Source organism: Akebia trifoliata, chromosome 4, assembly GCF_017979445.1.
Source record: "Akebia trifoliata isolate Shusen 1 chromosome 4, ASM1797944v1, whole genome shotgun sequence".
Classification (NCBI taxonomy): domain Eukaryota; kingdom Viridiplantae; phylum Streptophyta; class Magnoliopsida; order Ranunculales; family Lardizabalaceae; genus Akebia; species Akebia trifoliata.
In genome coordinates, this window is record NC_141378.1 from 14,435,032 (window position 1) to 14,449,193 (window position 14,162).

The 14,162-nt window shown below is 34.6% G+C and overlaps 1 protein-coding gene across 2 annotated transcripts; it reads left to right on the forward strand.

Moving 5' to 3' along the window:
• The first annotated feature begins 387 nt into the window (after positions 1-387).
• On the forward strand, positions 388-10,183 carry LOC147404012 (uncharacterized). Of its 2 annotated transcripts, XR_015177672.1 has the most exons (14): positions 388-813; positions 3,311-3,384; positions 3,854-3,937; positions 4,053-4,133; positions 4,700-4,780; positions 6,187-6,279; positions 6,800-6,979; positions 7,090-7,157; positions 7,279-7,330; positions 8,361-8,414; positions 8,505-8,597; positions 9,213-9,279; positions 9,603-9,828; positions 9,949-10,183. XR_015177672.1 is itself a non-coding variant. In XM_086439814.1 (13 exons), the coding sequence occupies exons 1-13, from the start codon at positions 681-683 to the stop codon at positions 9,692-9,694; spliced, it is 1,152 nt and encodes a 383-aa protein (XP_086295940.1). In that variant the 5' UTR covers positions 388-680; the 3' UTR covers positions 9,695-9,930. The 2 variants fall into 2 exon arrangements, 1 of the variants encoding a protein (XP_086295940.1); XM_086439814.1 differs by lacking the exon at positions 9,949-10,183 and having other exon boundaries at positions 9,603-9,930.
• The last annotated feature ends 3,979 nt before the right edge of the window (positions 10,184-14,162 follow it).

The window sequence follows — 14,162 nt, forward strand, 5'->3', positions numbered from 1 at the left end:
CAATCGGGCAACCTGGATCTAATAGAAATCGGTTTATCGGGTTTTGGTTCGGTTTGGGGGTGAACTGAAATCTGGATCAAACTGATCGGTTTCGGCATGGATTGGTGGCCTGAAAGTCAACCCTAACCCCACTCAAAATTTGTGAAACTGGGTTCAAATCAGTCCAGCTCTGATTCTGGTTCGAGTTTTGACCTAAAATCTATAAAATTTTAAAAAATGTCATTTTTTTTTTTTTGGGTTCGGTCCATTTCAGACACCTAGCCCAAAACCAAACCTATACGGATCAGGTTGGTTACGGTCCGGGTTACCGGTTCGAGATATCTTGAACACCTACCTACGTGTTTTGTTTGCACTTGTATTGTATCTGAAAACAGGACCGAATCGTTTTGTGTCGACCGTCTATCTATTTTGTCGCCGATTTTGACGAGACAGACATAGCGAAATTGGTGACCCAAGGCACGCGGAGACAGGGAGAGACAGAGAGAGACAGAGCGGGATAGAGTGACGAATCGATCGATCGCTCCTCCTTCTTCTTCAACTCCTCTGGTTATTTTCCAGATTGATTTGATCCTTCAAAGAGGATAGGAGAGAGAGAAGAGGATTCGCTTAATTGTTGTTGTTTCCCTCGTCTTTGAAGTCTCTCTCATTGGAGGATAAGAGAGGAGAGAGAGGGAGACAAAATGATTAACAGACTTCGAAACCTTGATGCGTATCCGAAGATTAACGAGGATTTCTACAGCAGAACCCTCTCTGGAGGTGTTATAACCCTCGCTTCCACCATTCTCATGCTATTGCTCTTCATCTCCGAGCTTAGTATGTCTTTTTCTCCTCTCTCCATCTCTTTTTATTCAATTAGGGTTCTGTGTTCTCGTTTTGTTTTATTATGTTTCCATAATTAATCCAATCAGATTATGTTTGCTTCTTTGTTTTATTATGTGGTTTCTCTTTGTTTCTTTTTGAAGAATTTTACTTTGCCACTAAAATATTAGTGGAACTGGATATAATTACAGAATTTGGATTGGATGTATCAATCAAAGAAAAAATAAAAACTTGTAAAAAACATGCAACAATGTTGCAAAAATGATGAAAGTGATAGATGTTGCAAATATTTGAGGATGTTCACAGAGAGCTATTATTGGTGGCTTCTTTGATTTATGTACCTCACTAGTACTCAGCATGACATAACATTACTTTTGTGGTTAGAGTTGTGAGATAGTTCATTAAAAGTCACTAGAAGGTGGCATGTGCAAACACACAAGTATTGGAAGCATGGTTTTAAAACTCGTTCTGACGTCTCATCTCATCCGTGAACGAGATCGAGTTGTCTCAGACAAGTTTTCCTATACGTTTGAGATGTCTTGTTCAACAATGAGAAAAATGAATGTGGGGTTTTAAATCTCGTCCAATACATTGACTTGTCCGTCCGTCTGGTCCATGCCTGATATCGAGACAACACGGGCAATACGTCTCAGTCGAGTTTTGAAACCATAATTGGAAGGGCTTTAGTTGTAATTTAAAATATTAATGAAAGGGTGGTTTGAAGATTACATAATAAAATTGATATTTTTGTATAATTTTAAAAACTAACCAACGTGATTTTAGGGATGTGCGACTTTGAGACTACGATTTTCTTGGTTTTTGACCGAAATGACCCTGATTATATTAAGTTTAAATGTTAAGATGGGGGCATTTTTGGAATCCAAATTTTGGTGTCGACCCAATTCTACTCCGCCTTCTCTCATTGTAATAGTAAAGATAAAGGCTTTATTGAACATTAATTGTAATGATATTGCCATATGTGCTTAATTCTTACCACTTGAGGGGGAATGATCAAGATAGAAGAGAATAGTCAAAGAGTAAGGACAAGAGGTTTTCCGTTAGTTCTTTCTATAAATCCTTACTCCAGTTGTTTCTAGTATCATTCTCGGAATCCATTATTTGGTCCGCCTTCATCCCGTCCAAGATTTCATTCATTCTTTATTTGGCTAGCCTCCTTAGGGAGGATCCTAACCTTGGATAATTTGATTTCTCGTGGGTGGATTAATCCAAATTTTTGCTCTCTTTGTAAAAAGGATGGGAAATCTGTCTATCATATCTTAATTAATTGCTCCTTTTCCGTGAAATTTGAATCTTTCTTTCACTTTTTCAGGTGGAGTGGGTTTTTCTTCATTTTTTTTTTTTTTTTTTTCTAACTTTTGGAAGGGTAGAATTATTTCTCCCTCATTAAAAGACACCTTTGGGCTATTCTTCCACGGGACATTGGTTGGGGTCTTTTGGAAGGAGAGAAATAAAAGGGTGTACCACAGTAAGGAGAGTACTTCCTAAACTGTAGTTATGGAGGTCTTTGGTTTGTTCTACTTTTGGTCTAAGATGAATAGAGATTTTGTAGGGGCCTTGTTTGTGGATTTTGTCTTCAGATGCGATTCTTTGTGTGCTTTATAATTTTCTGGGCACTTTCTTTTATTTTTTTGTAAACCTTTTATTTTGCACTATTTGTGGGCAGGTGGGGGGGCTACCTCAGCCTCCTTTTCTTTTGATAAATAAAATTTTACACTTATCCAAAAAAAAAAAAATTGTGTAAAATAAATTTAACATGGGCATGTATCAAAATCCTTATTGAGATGGTTATAATTTTTCGTGTTAGCTGGCAAGAATTCCCTTACCTTCGAAAAGACTATGTTCAGTTTACACCGAATATAGTCCAAGTACAGTGTATGGCAAGTTAGTTCTTTTGAAAATACAACCCCATGTATATGGGATTGGCTGAACGAATCATGTTCAATGTATGATCAGTATTTGTGTTAGGAGTTGGCTAATTTTTTAGATTGACTGCCAACCTGTCGCAATCCTCCTCCTTTATACAGGTTTGGGACAATGCAGTGTAAGGAAACACTGCGTAGGATCAATCTACGTACATCCCTCCTCCCATCACGAGTACATGCTCACAAATAAGGAGACAAAACGTTAGGTATTGTCCAGGTTCAGTGTTGGCAAGTTAGGTCTTTTGAAAAATGAAATATCCTGAAATTAGATAATAACACTACCTTCATTTTATTCATAATAAAAAAAAAATAAAAATAAAAAACACTCCCCCCCCCCACCTCCTTTTTCTGTCGAGTTGGTCCCATGTTTCTGCTGGTACCGTTATTAGTTAAGAAGATCATGTTTGTGCCTTTTTTTCATCCTAATTCTTGTATCTTGTTGATTTCCTTTCTTTTGGATACACATTAACGGGAGAACCTGTTCTTGTTTACTTTTTTTAATTTTTGCATGCTTGTCCATTAACTTATGCCTTTTCGTTTGATTGCAGGATTATATCTTCATGCAGTTACTGAAACTAAGCTTGTAGTAGATACTTCAAGAGGGGAAACTCTCCGTATCCATGTAATGTCTTTTTCTGAAGTTTTTCACCACAAAATTATCAAATATCTTATTTTGAAAATTTTATTTACAAATTATCTTCTTCGAGCCAAGCCTTTGTTACATTTAAAGTCATCCAAATTCAGTAATACCCTTTTAAGTAGTTCATAGGTTATTTTGAATCTTAAGTGGCTTGTGTAAACTCCTGCTTCAAATTTGATTTTTCTTTTTAAAAAAATCTACCTTTTAATAGACTCTCTTTAGCCTTCTTGACTGGTTTTGAGAGTTTTTACTTCGTTAAAGAGTCTAAAACCTTCATTATGCTGATTGGGATGTTAGCCAATGTCAATTTTCAAGAATATATATATATATTTTTCTGTATCTTTGCTGTCAACAGGTTGGTCTCACCATGAATTTGATTTTGCATTGGATTTTCATTTAACACACCAACAGTTAATTTTTTTATGCCCTTTTTTTGTGCTTGAAAGTGCAGTTTGATGTCACTTTTCCCGCCCTTGCATGTTCCATGCTCAGCCTCGATGCCATGGATATCAGTGGAGAGCAACATCTTGACGTTGTATGTACACCAGAAAAGTGGCCTCTTCTAATCTCGTTTTCACTATTTGTAATCAACTTTATTATTCACATTATTGTTGGTTTGATTGTATACGGATTTCTTATTTGACTTGTAGAGACATGATATAATCAAGAAAAGGATAGATACTCATGGCAATGTAATTGAAGCAAAACAGGATGGAATTGGTGCACCTAAGGTTAGTGATAAGACAATTTCTCAAAGTCCTTTTCTATAGACAGTAAGAACCCGTTTGGATGCTCACAAAAAAGTAACTTTTTTACTTTTGAAAGTTAAAAGTATGTTTGGATTCATTTTAGAATACTACTTTTCAAAAGTAAAAATTCTTACTTTTTAAAAAGCAAAACGAAATTATTTTCTACTTTCTACTTTTTTCCTAGTTACTTTCTACTTTTTATCCAAACGAGCTCTAAGAGCCCGTTTGGATACGCATAAACAAGTAACTTATTTTACTTTTGAAAGTTAAAAAATTAAAAGTTCGTTTGGGTTCATTTTGAAAACTACTCTACTTTCTATCCAAATAGGGCCTAATTCTGTTGACTACTCTCAGAAGAATAGTGGGTTAGGTGTGGCCCCTTGCACCACCTTTTAGACACCTGAACTGCAATTCTGGCTTGATGTTTTCTTTGTTGTAGTTGCCATGTGCTCAAAGAGAGTCCCAACAGTTTTTCTATATGTTTTTCCATTTCCCTTTGTTCCATTATAGTTAATGTTTTTTTTTGTTTGTTTGTTTGTTTTACACAGATTGAAAAGCCTTTACAGAGACATGGTGGTAGGCTTGAACACAATGAGACATACTGTGGTTCATGCTACGGAGCAGAAGCGGTATGTCAGCTACTGTCTGTCATTTGGGTACATGTACTGCTAATACATGATAAAACAAGTAATGCTTATTGGAGTGATAATCTCATCTGTATAGATGTAATGTGTACAACTGTTTTTTTGTATCTATAATGTGTACAACTGTTGGAGTCGGTTATTAATATGTAGTGCGGAACTCATTCATCAAACAAAAAAACATAGGATTTGGCAGAATTTTAATCAGTTCAAAGAATAGATCATTTCATTCAATGATATTCTATATAAATATTTTTATCATTATCTTGTGGAACATGAATTAATTTTTTACTACATAATCTAGGACAATTGAAGAAAATTATTGACTTTAAAATCTGAAATTGGAGTGTTTGAATCTTGCTCTTCTAAGACATGGATACTTTTGAAGTATCCGTGCGACTAGGGTGCTATTAAATTAGCAATAATTTGCTGCCGAAAACAATTCTTCAGTGGATTTATAATGTGACTTCACATCTGCTAGGTGGTCTTTTTCCCCTAATTACTGTCATGTTCCTTTCTCTAATACTCGCAAATGTTTTCAGATGCTGAGGCATGTGGCAAGGTGTTGGGATCTCCAATGCCTCGATGCGTAGAGCGTAAGCCTCTTGCGCATGAAATTTTTAAATAAATAAAATAAAATGTATATACATAATTTATATAAAAATAGGAAATGACAACATGAGAGTAGAAGATCAATCTACTTGTTGGTTTTGTAAATAAGTCTGGAGGACTTTGGATTATATATGTATGTGTCAATGGCACCATGGGATTAGAAAATCAAAGCAAAGTTATAGAAAATACATCAAAATAAAAAGAAAAGCAAGGTTTAAAAGCAGAAATTTCTAATTTACACCTATACAACAACATATTTAGTTGTATGGGAAGCGTATGTGTAAAATAATAGTTAAATGAAAATAAAATAAATTAAAAAATAATTTCTATTTACAACAAAAGCTTATGCCTCAGCAAAAAAATGTACACCTCAGTCATGCCTCAGCTGAGGTGTACGCCTTTTTTAGGCTTTCATATTACCTCATCAATGCCTCGAGTGTATTGTCGCCTCAACCTACCGCCTCAATGCGTTTTTTGTGCGCCTCATACTGAGGCTCACGCCTCTGAAAACATTGATACTCACCGTTTACCTTAATATCGTGATGTTTGTTTATGGTATTGCATGTTTCATGTGAGAAACTCCAGATAATTGCATTTAGAAAAAATTTCCTTCTCTTTTTCTTTCTTAGTACCTTAGCTCCTCAAATTTTGGTCTTGAATTGCATTTTTCAAGCGAGAGCCTGTAGTATACGTTCAAGTGTTATCTTTCTATTAACAATCCGAAAAGAATTTTTTGTCTCTATATTTCTGTGTTGCGTCTGAGTTCCTCACTCCTTATGCAGACAGATGAACATTGTTGCAACTCATGTGAAGAAGTTCGTGAAGCATATCAAAAGAAAGGTTGGGGGATGTCCAATCCAGATTTGATTGACCAGGTTTGTCTGCATGAAAATTCCGTAGTTTTTCATGTTCTATTAGAGCTACAAGATATGATCCAAACTGAATTTCTTCCCTGTCAACAGAGGGGAAAATATTTTGTACCAAATACTTATTGTTGCAAAGCATCGAGTTAAATATATTCCTAACTATTTCCATAATGATTCTTAATATCTGTGGAATGAAAATATCACATCTTCCCTTTGAAATCTCAATAAGTTTTGTCATTATTTAAATCTTTGAATATCCATATGTTATCTAATAGACGGTTGTGTTATGCTGTGCTGTAGTAAAACTACTCTGTAAAGATGTCTTTATGTGCATTTCAACATGGAGTTGGTCATTCAGAGATATGGAATAATTCGGGAATTACTAAATAGAGAAGATTATTTTCTAGGGGTTGATGGACCTTTCATATTTTCTATACATGAATGTTGGGAAACATTGATTTCTGTAACTCCAATCTCGAATTTGAACAGATAATTGTTTTATTTCTGATTTCTGACTTCTGACATTTAGTGCAAAAGGGAGGGTTTCCTCCAGAGGATTAAAGATGAAGAAGGTGAAGGATGCAATATTTATGGGTTCTTGGAAGTGAATAAGGTGGCTGGAAATTTTCATTTTGCCCCTGGGAAAAGCTTCCAACAGTCAAATGTTCATGTACACGATTTGCTTGCTTTTCAAAAGGATAGTTTTAATGTAAGATTCAATCCCAAAACATGATCTTTTGTCGAAAAAAAAAAGTATTTTTACATATCATATTCCAGTGAAACAATCTTCTTTTTCAATTTATACTTTTTTCATAACAGATAAGTCACAGAATCAATAGATTGGCTTTTGGTGAATATTTTCCAGGTGCCGTTAATCCCCTTGATGGGTAATTGTTTCTTCCTCATCCCAGTGAGCAAGTCAATTTACTGGAATGCTTTAATCTTCTTTGATCACTTGATATTGTGTGAATAATATTGGGATAAATTTGCTATCGATAACATTTTCAGGGTGCAATGGGTGCAAGAAACACCAAGTGGGATGTATCAATATTTCATCAAGGTTTGTCTTTTGAAGGGCGGCTTCCTTTATAGATTTTGTCTAATTTTTGTGTCCCCAATTTTATCAGAAATAGAAGCTATGATGTCTTATCTGTGATTCCTTTTTCTTGTAATATTCCCCGACACAAGCGTGTGTGATGGTGTACACATGATATCTTTGATGGGCATTTAATATGAAAGAAAAAATAGTCGACCTTATGAATTGTTAGAAAAGCCATTACAAACGGCTCTAAAATCTAATATGATTGTAAAGTTTATACATTTGAAATATCTCTATAAATTCTTACTCTTTACTCTTCCTATGTTATTTCTGGGTTTAGACCCATAGCTCAGTTGGTTGACATGTTCCATTGCAACTTTTAGGTCATGGATATTAGTCCTGCTTATCAAGATTAATGAAAAAAGTAAAAACATTGTTATTTCTGTTATAAACCTGAGGGGTTGTCTCAATGGCAATTTCGGACTGATAAGCGGTTATGCCCGTAGGTCGTGAGTTTGATACCCAGTATGAGCATTAATTCCTCAAGGGCCACCCTCAGGGCGCACCCTCACTTACCTGGTGCATGTGATGTGTGGACATTGCACATGCCCGGGACTAGTCCTTGGACAAGACCATGGTCTATGGACTGGGCAAAGCCCAGATACGGGCCCGGTCCGCTGTCTACAGGGATACCAGGTTATCAAAAAAAAAAAAAACAACCTTAATAGTCATTATTGCCATGGTTTAAAATATCGCATCGATTGAATGTTTCGATTAATGAAAAACCGATACACACCAATACATTCCTGAAGCATTCAATGTTTCGGGGTCATGTTGCATATAGGTCTTGGTATACATTCTGATATTTTAAACCATGATTATTGCCTCCTTTAGAGGGAAAGAAGTAACAATCTTTGTGGCCCCATAATGAGAAAACCATACAAAACCAAATAGTATGATAGTATTTGTAAATTAATACCATACAACCTATAGCAAAGAACTCATTTTCAGTACTGAGAATGCTTACTTGGCTTTGCTGTCTACTTCGCAGGTGGTCCCGACTGTGTACACTGACATAAGTGGACACACTATCCAGTCAAATCAGGTAGGACTAAACACGTCGAAGATTCATGTCCCTGATTTTTCCACTATTTGTTTGATCATGACCTGAGATGTATGGAATTGGATTGTGTAGTTCTCTGTAACAGAGCATTTCAGGAGTGCAGAACTCAGCCGCCTTCAATCTCTTCCTGGAGTTTTCTTCTTTTATGACCTCTCTCCAATTAAGGTGAGCAACCCAGCTTAATCAGTATTGTAAGTCTTTATAGGATTCCTTGCTTATACTGATAGCTCTTCAGATGGATAACTCATTTTATCTACCCCTTCTGACCCTGAAAACGCAAGGTCACCTTGCGTCCTTGAACCGATAACCATCTTTCAGCTAATCTAGCTCCCCTGATCCCTCGGGACCAACAAGTGGTAGTACAGGAATATTCACTTGTTGTCCATTGACTACGCCTTTCGGCCTGATCTTAGGCCCTGACTCACCCTCCATGGACGAAGCTTGCGGAGGAATCCTTAGGTTTCCGTGGTAGATATGCTGTTGACCCTTGTTCTTAGAAGAGCATTAACTGTAAATTGGTCTCCTTTTGTTTTCTGACTGATACCAGGTCTCATATCCATCACCCCAGGGCGACCCTGTAGATAATGACAATAATTAGAAAAACAATTTATTTTTTTATTTTTTTTTATGGTTAAAGAACTTAAATAAATTAAGATACATCGAAACTATGTAATATCGTATAAATAGAAGTGGAAGAAAATTGAAACTGATGGAATTTTAGGCTGTATATTTCCAATATTTCATTCATCCGTTGCCGCATCTAATAATTTTATATTGTAGGTGACTTTTAAAGAGGAACACGTGTCATTCTTGCACTTCCTGACAAATATTTGTGCTATTGTTGGAGGTAAAATTCTCTTTAGTTCTTTCTACTATGCATAGAGGTTGTTATATCAACTCAAAATGTTTCTGATTGCACTTAAAATTGGAGAATTGTTAACTCAAAGGCATAGACCAGAATGTGTTGGTTTCATAAAAAATTCCAGAAGTCCATACAAGAGATGCTCTAGTTGTTACGATCCCTTTTTCAGGCACACGAGTCATGTATATAATCTGTTTATTTGTAGTCTTCTCTCCAGGAAGATTCTACCACCTTATGAATTTTTTAGACCTTTATGTTGATCCACAATATTTAAAATTGTCTTACCTAATTTATTTATTTTTTTACAGGTATTTTCACAGTTTCTGGAATCATAGATTCCTTCATATACCATGGTCAGAAGGCAATCAAGAAGAAGATTGAAATTGGCAAGTTCAGTTAACATATTGGCTTATTTGGTTGAGGTCAGCTGGTTGGTTTTCCAGTGAAGGGCTTTGATCGGTGGGAGGATAAACGATAGATTTGGCTCTCTTGGGGGTTTGTTGAGCTTTGTACTTCACAATTTAGATTATCTTGGTAAAATAAGTTTTTATCAATCGAGAATTTAATTGTCTTTTTTTTTTTCAATGTTCAACTGCCTCATTATTAGTTATATTAGATTGAACTGTTTGATGTGAACATCTTGTTGAATTGTAGGGGGGAAATTTCATGGAGTTCACGACAATTCAGGTTGGAATTTCTTCATGAAGTTACATCCTGTTCATGTTCAATTGGAATTTTAACATGGTTTGTCCAACAAGTTAAGGAGTTCACCATTCAGAGAAAACCTTGATTTCTAAATCTTTTATCTTCGTCCTGTCCATGTTCAATTGGAATTTTAACATGGTTTGTCCAACAAGTTCACCATTCAAAGAAAACCTTGATTTCTAAATCTTTTATCTTCGTCGTCATCAATCACAAAGCGTGAGCGAGAATTTGCATTGCAAAAGTTTGACCATATATGGTGTGATGGTAAACTGCCATAAATAATCTCTTTGGTAAGATTTTGCAGTTAAATGAAAGGAACTTAACTGTATAAGATGATATGTTTGGACAGTATCCTGTTTTAGGGCAATGTTTTGGTCAGGACAAAAACTGGAATGATCTGAATCAAAAATATTTTGAAACATTTGGAGAGATTATGAAATACTTTACAACAGTCAATGTGTTTCAGTCTTGGCAGCTCGCGTAATGGGCGGCATTTTCCAGCTCAATGATATGGTAATGGGAGGGGACCTTTGCAAGACAGTTTCAATAAAATTAATCTTTTATGGGCTTGGAACCGCCCATGTCTCGGTGTATCCATGAACCCATTTAAAAAAAAAAAAAAAAAATGCACGAACCTACGACTAGGGGTACCGGTGTCAATGGGTACCCATTTAATCGGAACTGAAGTGCCTTTTTTTTTTATTGGAACTGATTAGAGTATAGGTTCTATCATACGGGTACCCCAAACCAATTTCTTTTTTATATTATTGATGATTTAAGGTATTCTTTTATTTAAAATCAATACATGTTATATAAATTATGGATTGGTGTTTAAAAGGAGCATCTCTCCTAAACAAAAACAAAAAAATTATTTTTAAGATATATATTTGAAAAAAAAAAATCTGTTAATAAATCTTTACGGTAAAATAATTTTTTCCCATTCGATTCTTGAGAGCAGTAACCGATAGGTACGTGTGTTTTTTTTATGGTTCCAATTCTATTTATTTTAGAACCGAAACCAATCCATTGACACCCCTACCTACCACAAAGCCTTATCCTCTTTTTGTTATTTGCTAAATTATGTCTAGAGTCAATTTTTTTGTTATTGAAAGTTGGATCATATCTACTTTTATTATCTCCATCCATTGTTTATAGGTTTTGTTTTTGTTTTTTTTTTTTAGGACTTTTAATTTGAATATTTCTTTTAATTAAGATTGTATCATTTTCCATTGAATATGCCCAAACTTTTTCAATAATTAATTTAAACACCTATTAGAACCATTCTTACATTTTTCGTGAAGCCTTTATTCTAATTTTACCTTTCTTAGTGTTTTCACTCATCCATCTCAACATTGTTATTGTTCTTAGGTTCATTTTATAAGTATGATTCATTGACCATCCATTTTTTATTTTATTTTTTTTCGTTTTTTAACGTTATCCAACTCTAATTTTTTGTGCAACATCTTAATCTCTCCATCTTTTTAAGTATAATAGACCTGAGAAGATGGAAGTGGTCACTCCAAGGTATTTTGAGGAATTTGTAAGGAAGATCTAATTGGGTAGTCTAGGAACTCAAGCAGCTTGGTAACCATTCTCATTAGGGGTGCAACTTGGCTTGGTTTGAAGTCAAATTAAAACCGAACCGATAAAGGTTAGTTCCACTAAATAAGAATCAGAACCGAACCAAAGTCCATTGGAACCAAATCAACCCAAACCAAATTAAAATTGGTTTGGTTAAGTTCAGTTCTATGGGTTGTCAAAATTCTATAAATTGTAAGTAACATTTTTTATTGGAAAAATAAACATAAAATTTCATAAAATGAATCACTAATCTATCTATAGAGAGTCATTAGTTTATATATAAAAGATCATTAATCTATGTCAAAACTCCTAAAATAATTTATAATATATATATATATATATATGGGTCCCGTTCGGCACCCTAAGTTTTACCACACACTTTAACAAACGCGTTTTGTCCTACATGGGTTAGAAGTTTCGGAATGAGCTGATTTTTGGTGAGGATGATCTCTATGGTGAGGAGATCATCCTCACCAAAAATCAGCTCATTCCAAAACTTCTAACCCCATCAAAAATGATTTACAAAAAATGGACGGTCCACGATTTTTCAACTTGTAAACATGGGGCTAAACATTTCGGAATGGGCTGATTTTTGAGGAGGATGATCTTCTAATCATAGAGATCATCCTCACCAAAAATCAGCCCATTCCAAAACTTCTAACCCATGTAGGACAAAAAACATTTGTTAAAGTGTGTGGTAAAACTTAGGGTGCTGAACATTTCCCTATATGGGTCCCGTTCGGCACCCTAAGTTTTACCACACACTTTAACAAACGCGTTTTGTCCTACATGGGTTAGAAGTTTCGGAATGAGCTGATTTTTGGTGAGGATGATCTCTATGGTGAGGAGATCATCCTCACCAAAAATCAGCTCATTCCAAAACTTCTAACCCCATCAAAAATGATTTACAAAAAATGGACGGTCCACGATTTTTCAACTTGTAAACATGGGGCTAAACATTTCGGAATGGGCTGATTTTTGGGGAGGATGATCTTCTAATCATAGAGATCATCCTCACCAAAAATCAGCCCATTCCAAAACTTCTAACCCATGTAGGACAAAAAACATTTGTTAAAGTGTGTGGTAAAACTTAGGGTGCTGAACATTTCCTTATATATATATATATATATATATATATAAGAGGTCAGGATCAAGGGACATGTGAAATCAAAAAAACATATGTAAAAACAATGTAACATTAATAAATTTTCAAAATATGAGTTAGAAGTTTCGGATTGAGCTGATTTTTTGTGAGAATGATCTCTATAATGGGAAGATCATCTGAAAAAAAAATCAGTCTAATCTGAAACTTCTAACCCCATTAAAAGTGATTTAGAATGTGGACCGTCGATTTTTTACCAATTTTTGTCAATAATTTGTAAAGCACTTTTAATAGATTTAGAAGTTTCGGATTGAGCTGATTTTTTGTGAGGATGATCTTCTCATCATAGTGACCATCCTCGCAAAAAATCAGCTCAATCCAAAACCTCTAACCCATATTTTGAAAAACCATTGTTTTTACATATGTCCCTTGAACCGACCCCATATATATATATTGATTCTCGATTTGGTTCGGTTCTATACAAACTTGATCCAAGAACCAAACCAAATTGATTGGTTTTCCATTTTGGTAACTTGGAACCGAATCGTAACTTGTTCCAGACCAAATCAAACCACCCCAAAACTATCGGTTTGCTTTGGTTCTTAGTTTGAACCAAATCAAGTTGCACCCTAATTATCATAATGATTTATTGGGTTGATAATCAATTATTGGTTCCATAATTAATAGTGAAAGATTTTAATGTTATTTGGTAATTGACTAATTGTTTGTGTTATCTTTATTTTAAAGAGAAAGAGATTATGTCATTAAAAAAAATTAGTTTACATAAACAAAAACAATATGTTATCGAAGAATAAGGTCGCCTTCCCTGCAATTTCTCTAAAATTCCAAGGTTCAATATAAAAAAAATTAATTTATCTTTAACCTTTTGATAAACATTCTTCGAAAAATATTTTTATCATAATTATTTTTGGCATAATCAATTATACCATAATTGTTATTATATAGCCCCACTCGACATTACTATTTCAGAAACGAGAAGCGAAGTGTGGGTGTCAAAATCATTTCTCTCTCTCTCTTATCCCGCACTAGAAAATTAGAAAATCCTGCTTTTGAGAGCCAACATTAGCACATCATTAATACACTATATGACCTGTAAAGCAAAATATAACCCCTTGATACTCTATTTTACCTTTTCTTCACCCTTGGAAAGGGACTTGAATTCATCTTTTTTATCTTTCTAGATGGGAATTTTCATCCCATTCACATCACTTTGGTTTCTTTTTAAATTTTTTAGACAAAACTCAAAGGACCCACATTAGAAAAAACTTTTATAAATCAAGAAAAATTGAAGTTTGAAAATAAATTAATAATATAAAATTAAGGCAAAAAAAGGTGGAAACATCTTTTTTGAAGTAATCTCTTTCTTTCTTTTTGGGAGTGTGAACGCGTCTTAGTATGTTTGAGAGGAAAGAAATTATTAAGAATAAAGAGATGGATGGCAGTGTGGTAAGGTAAGGTT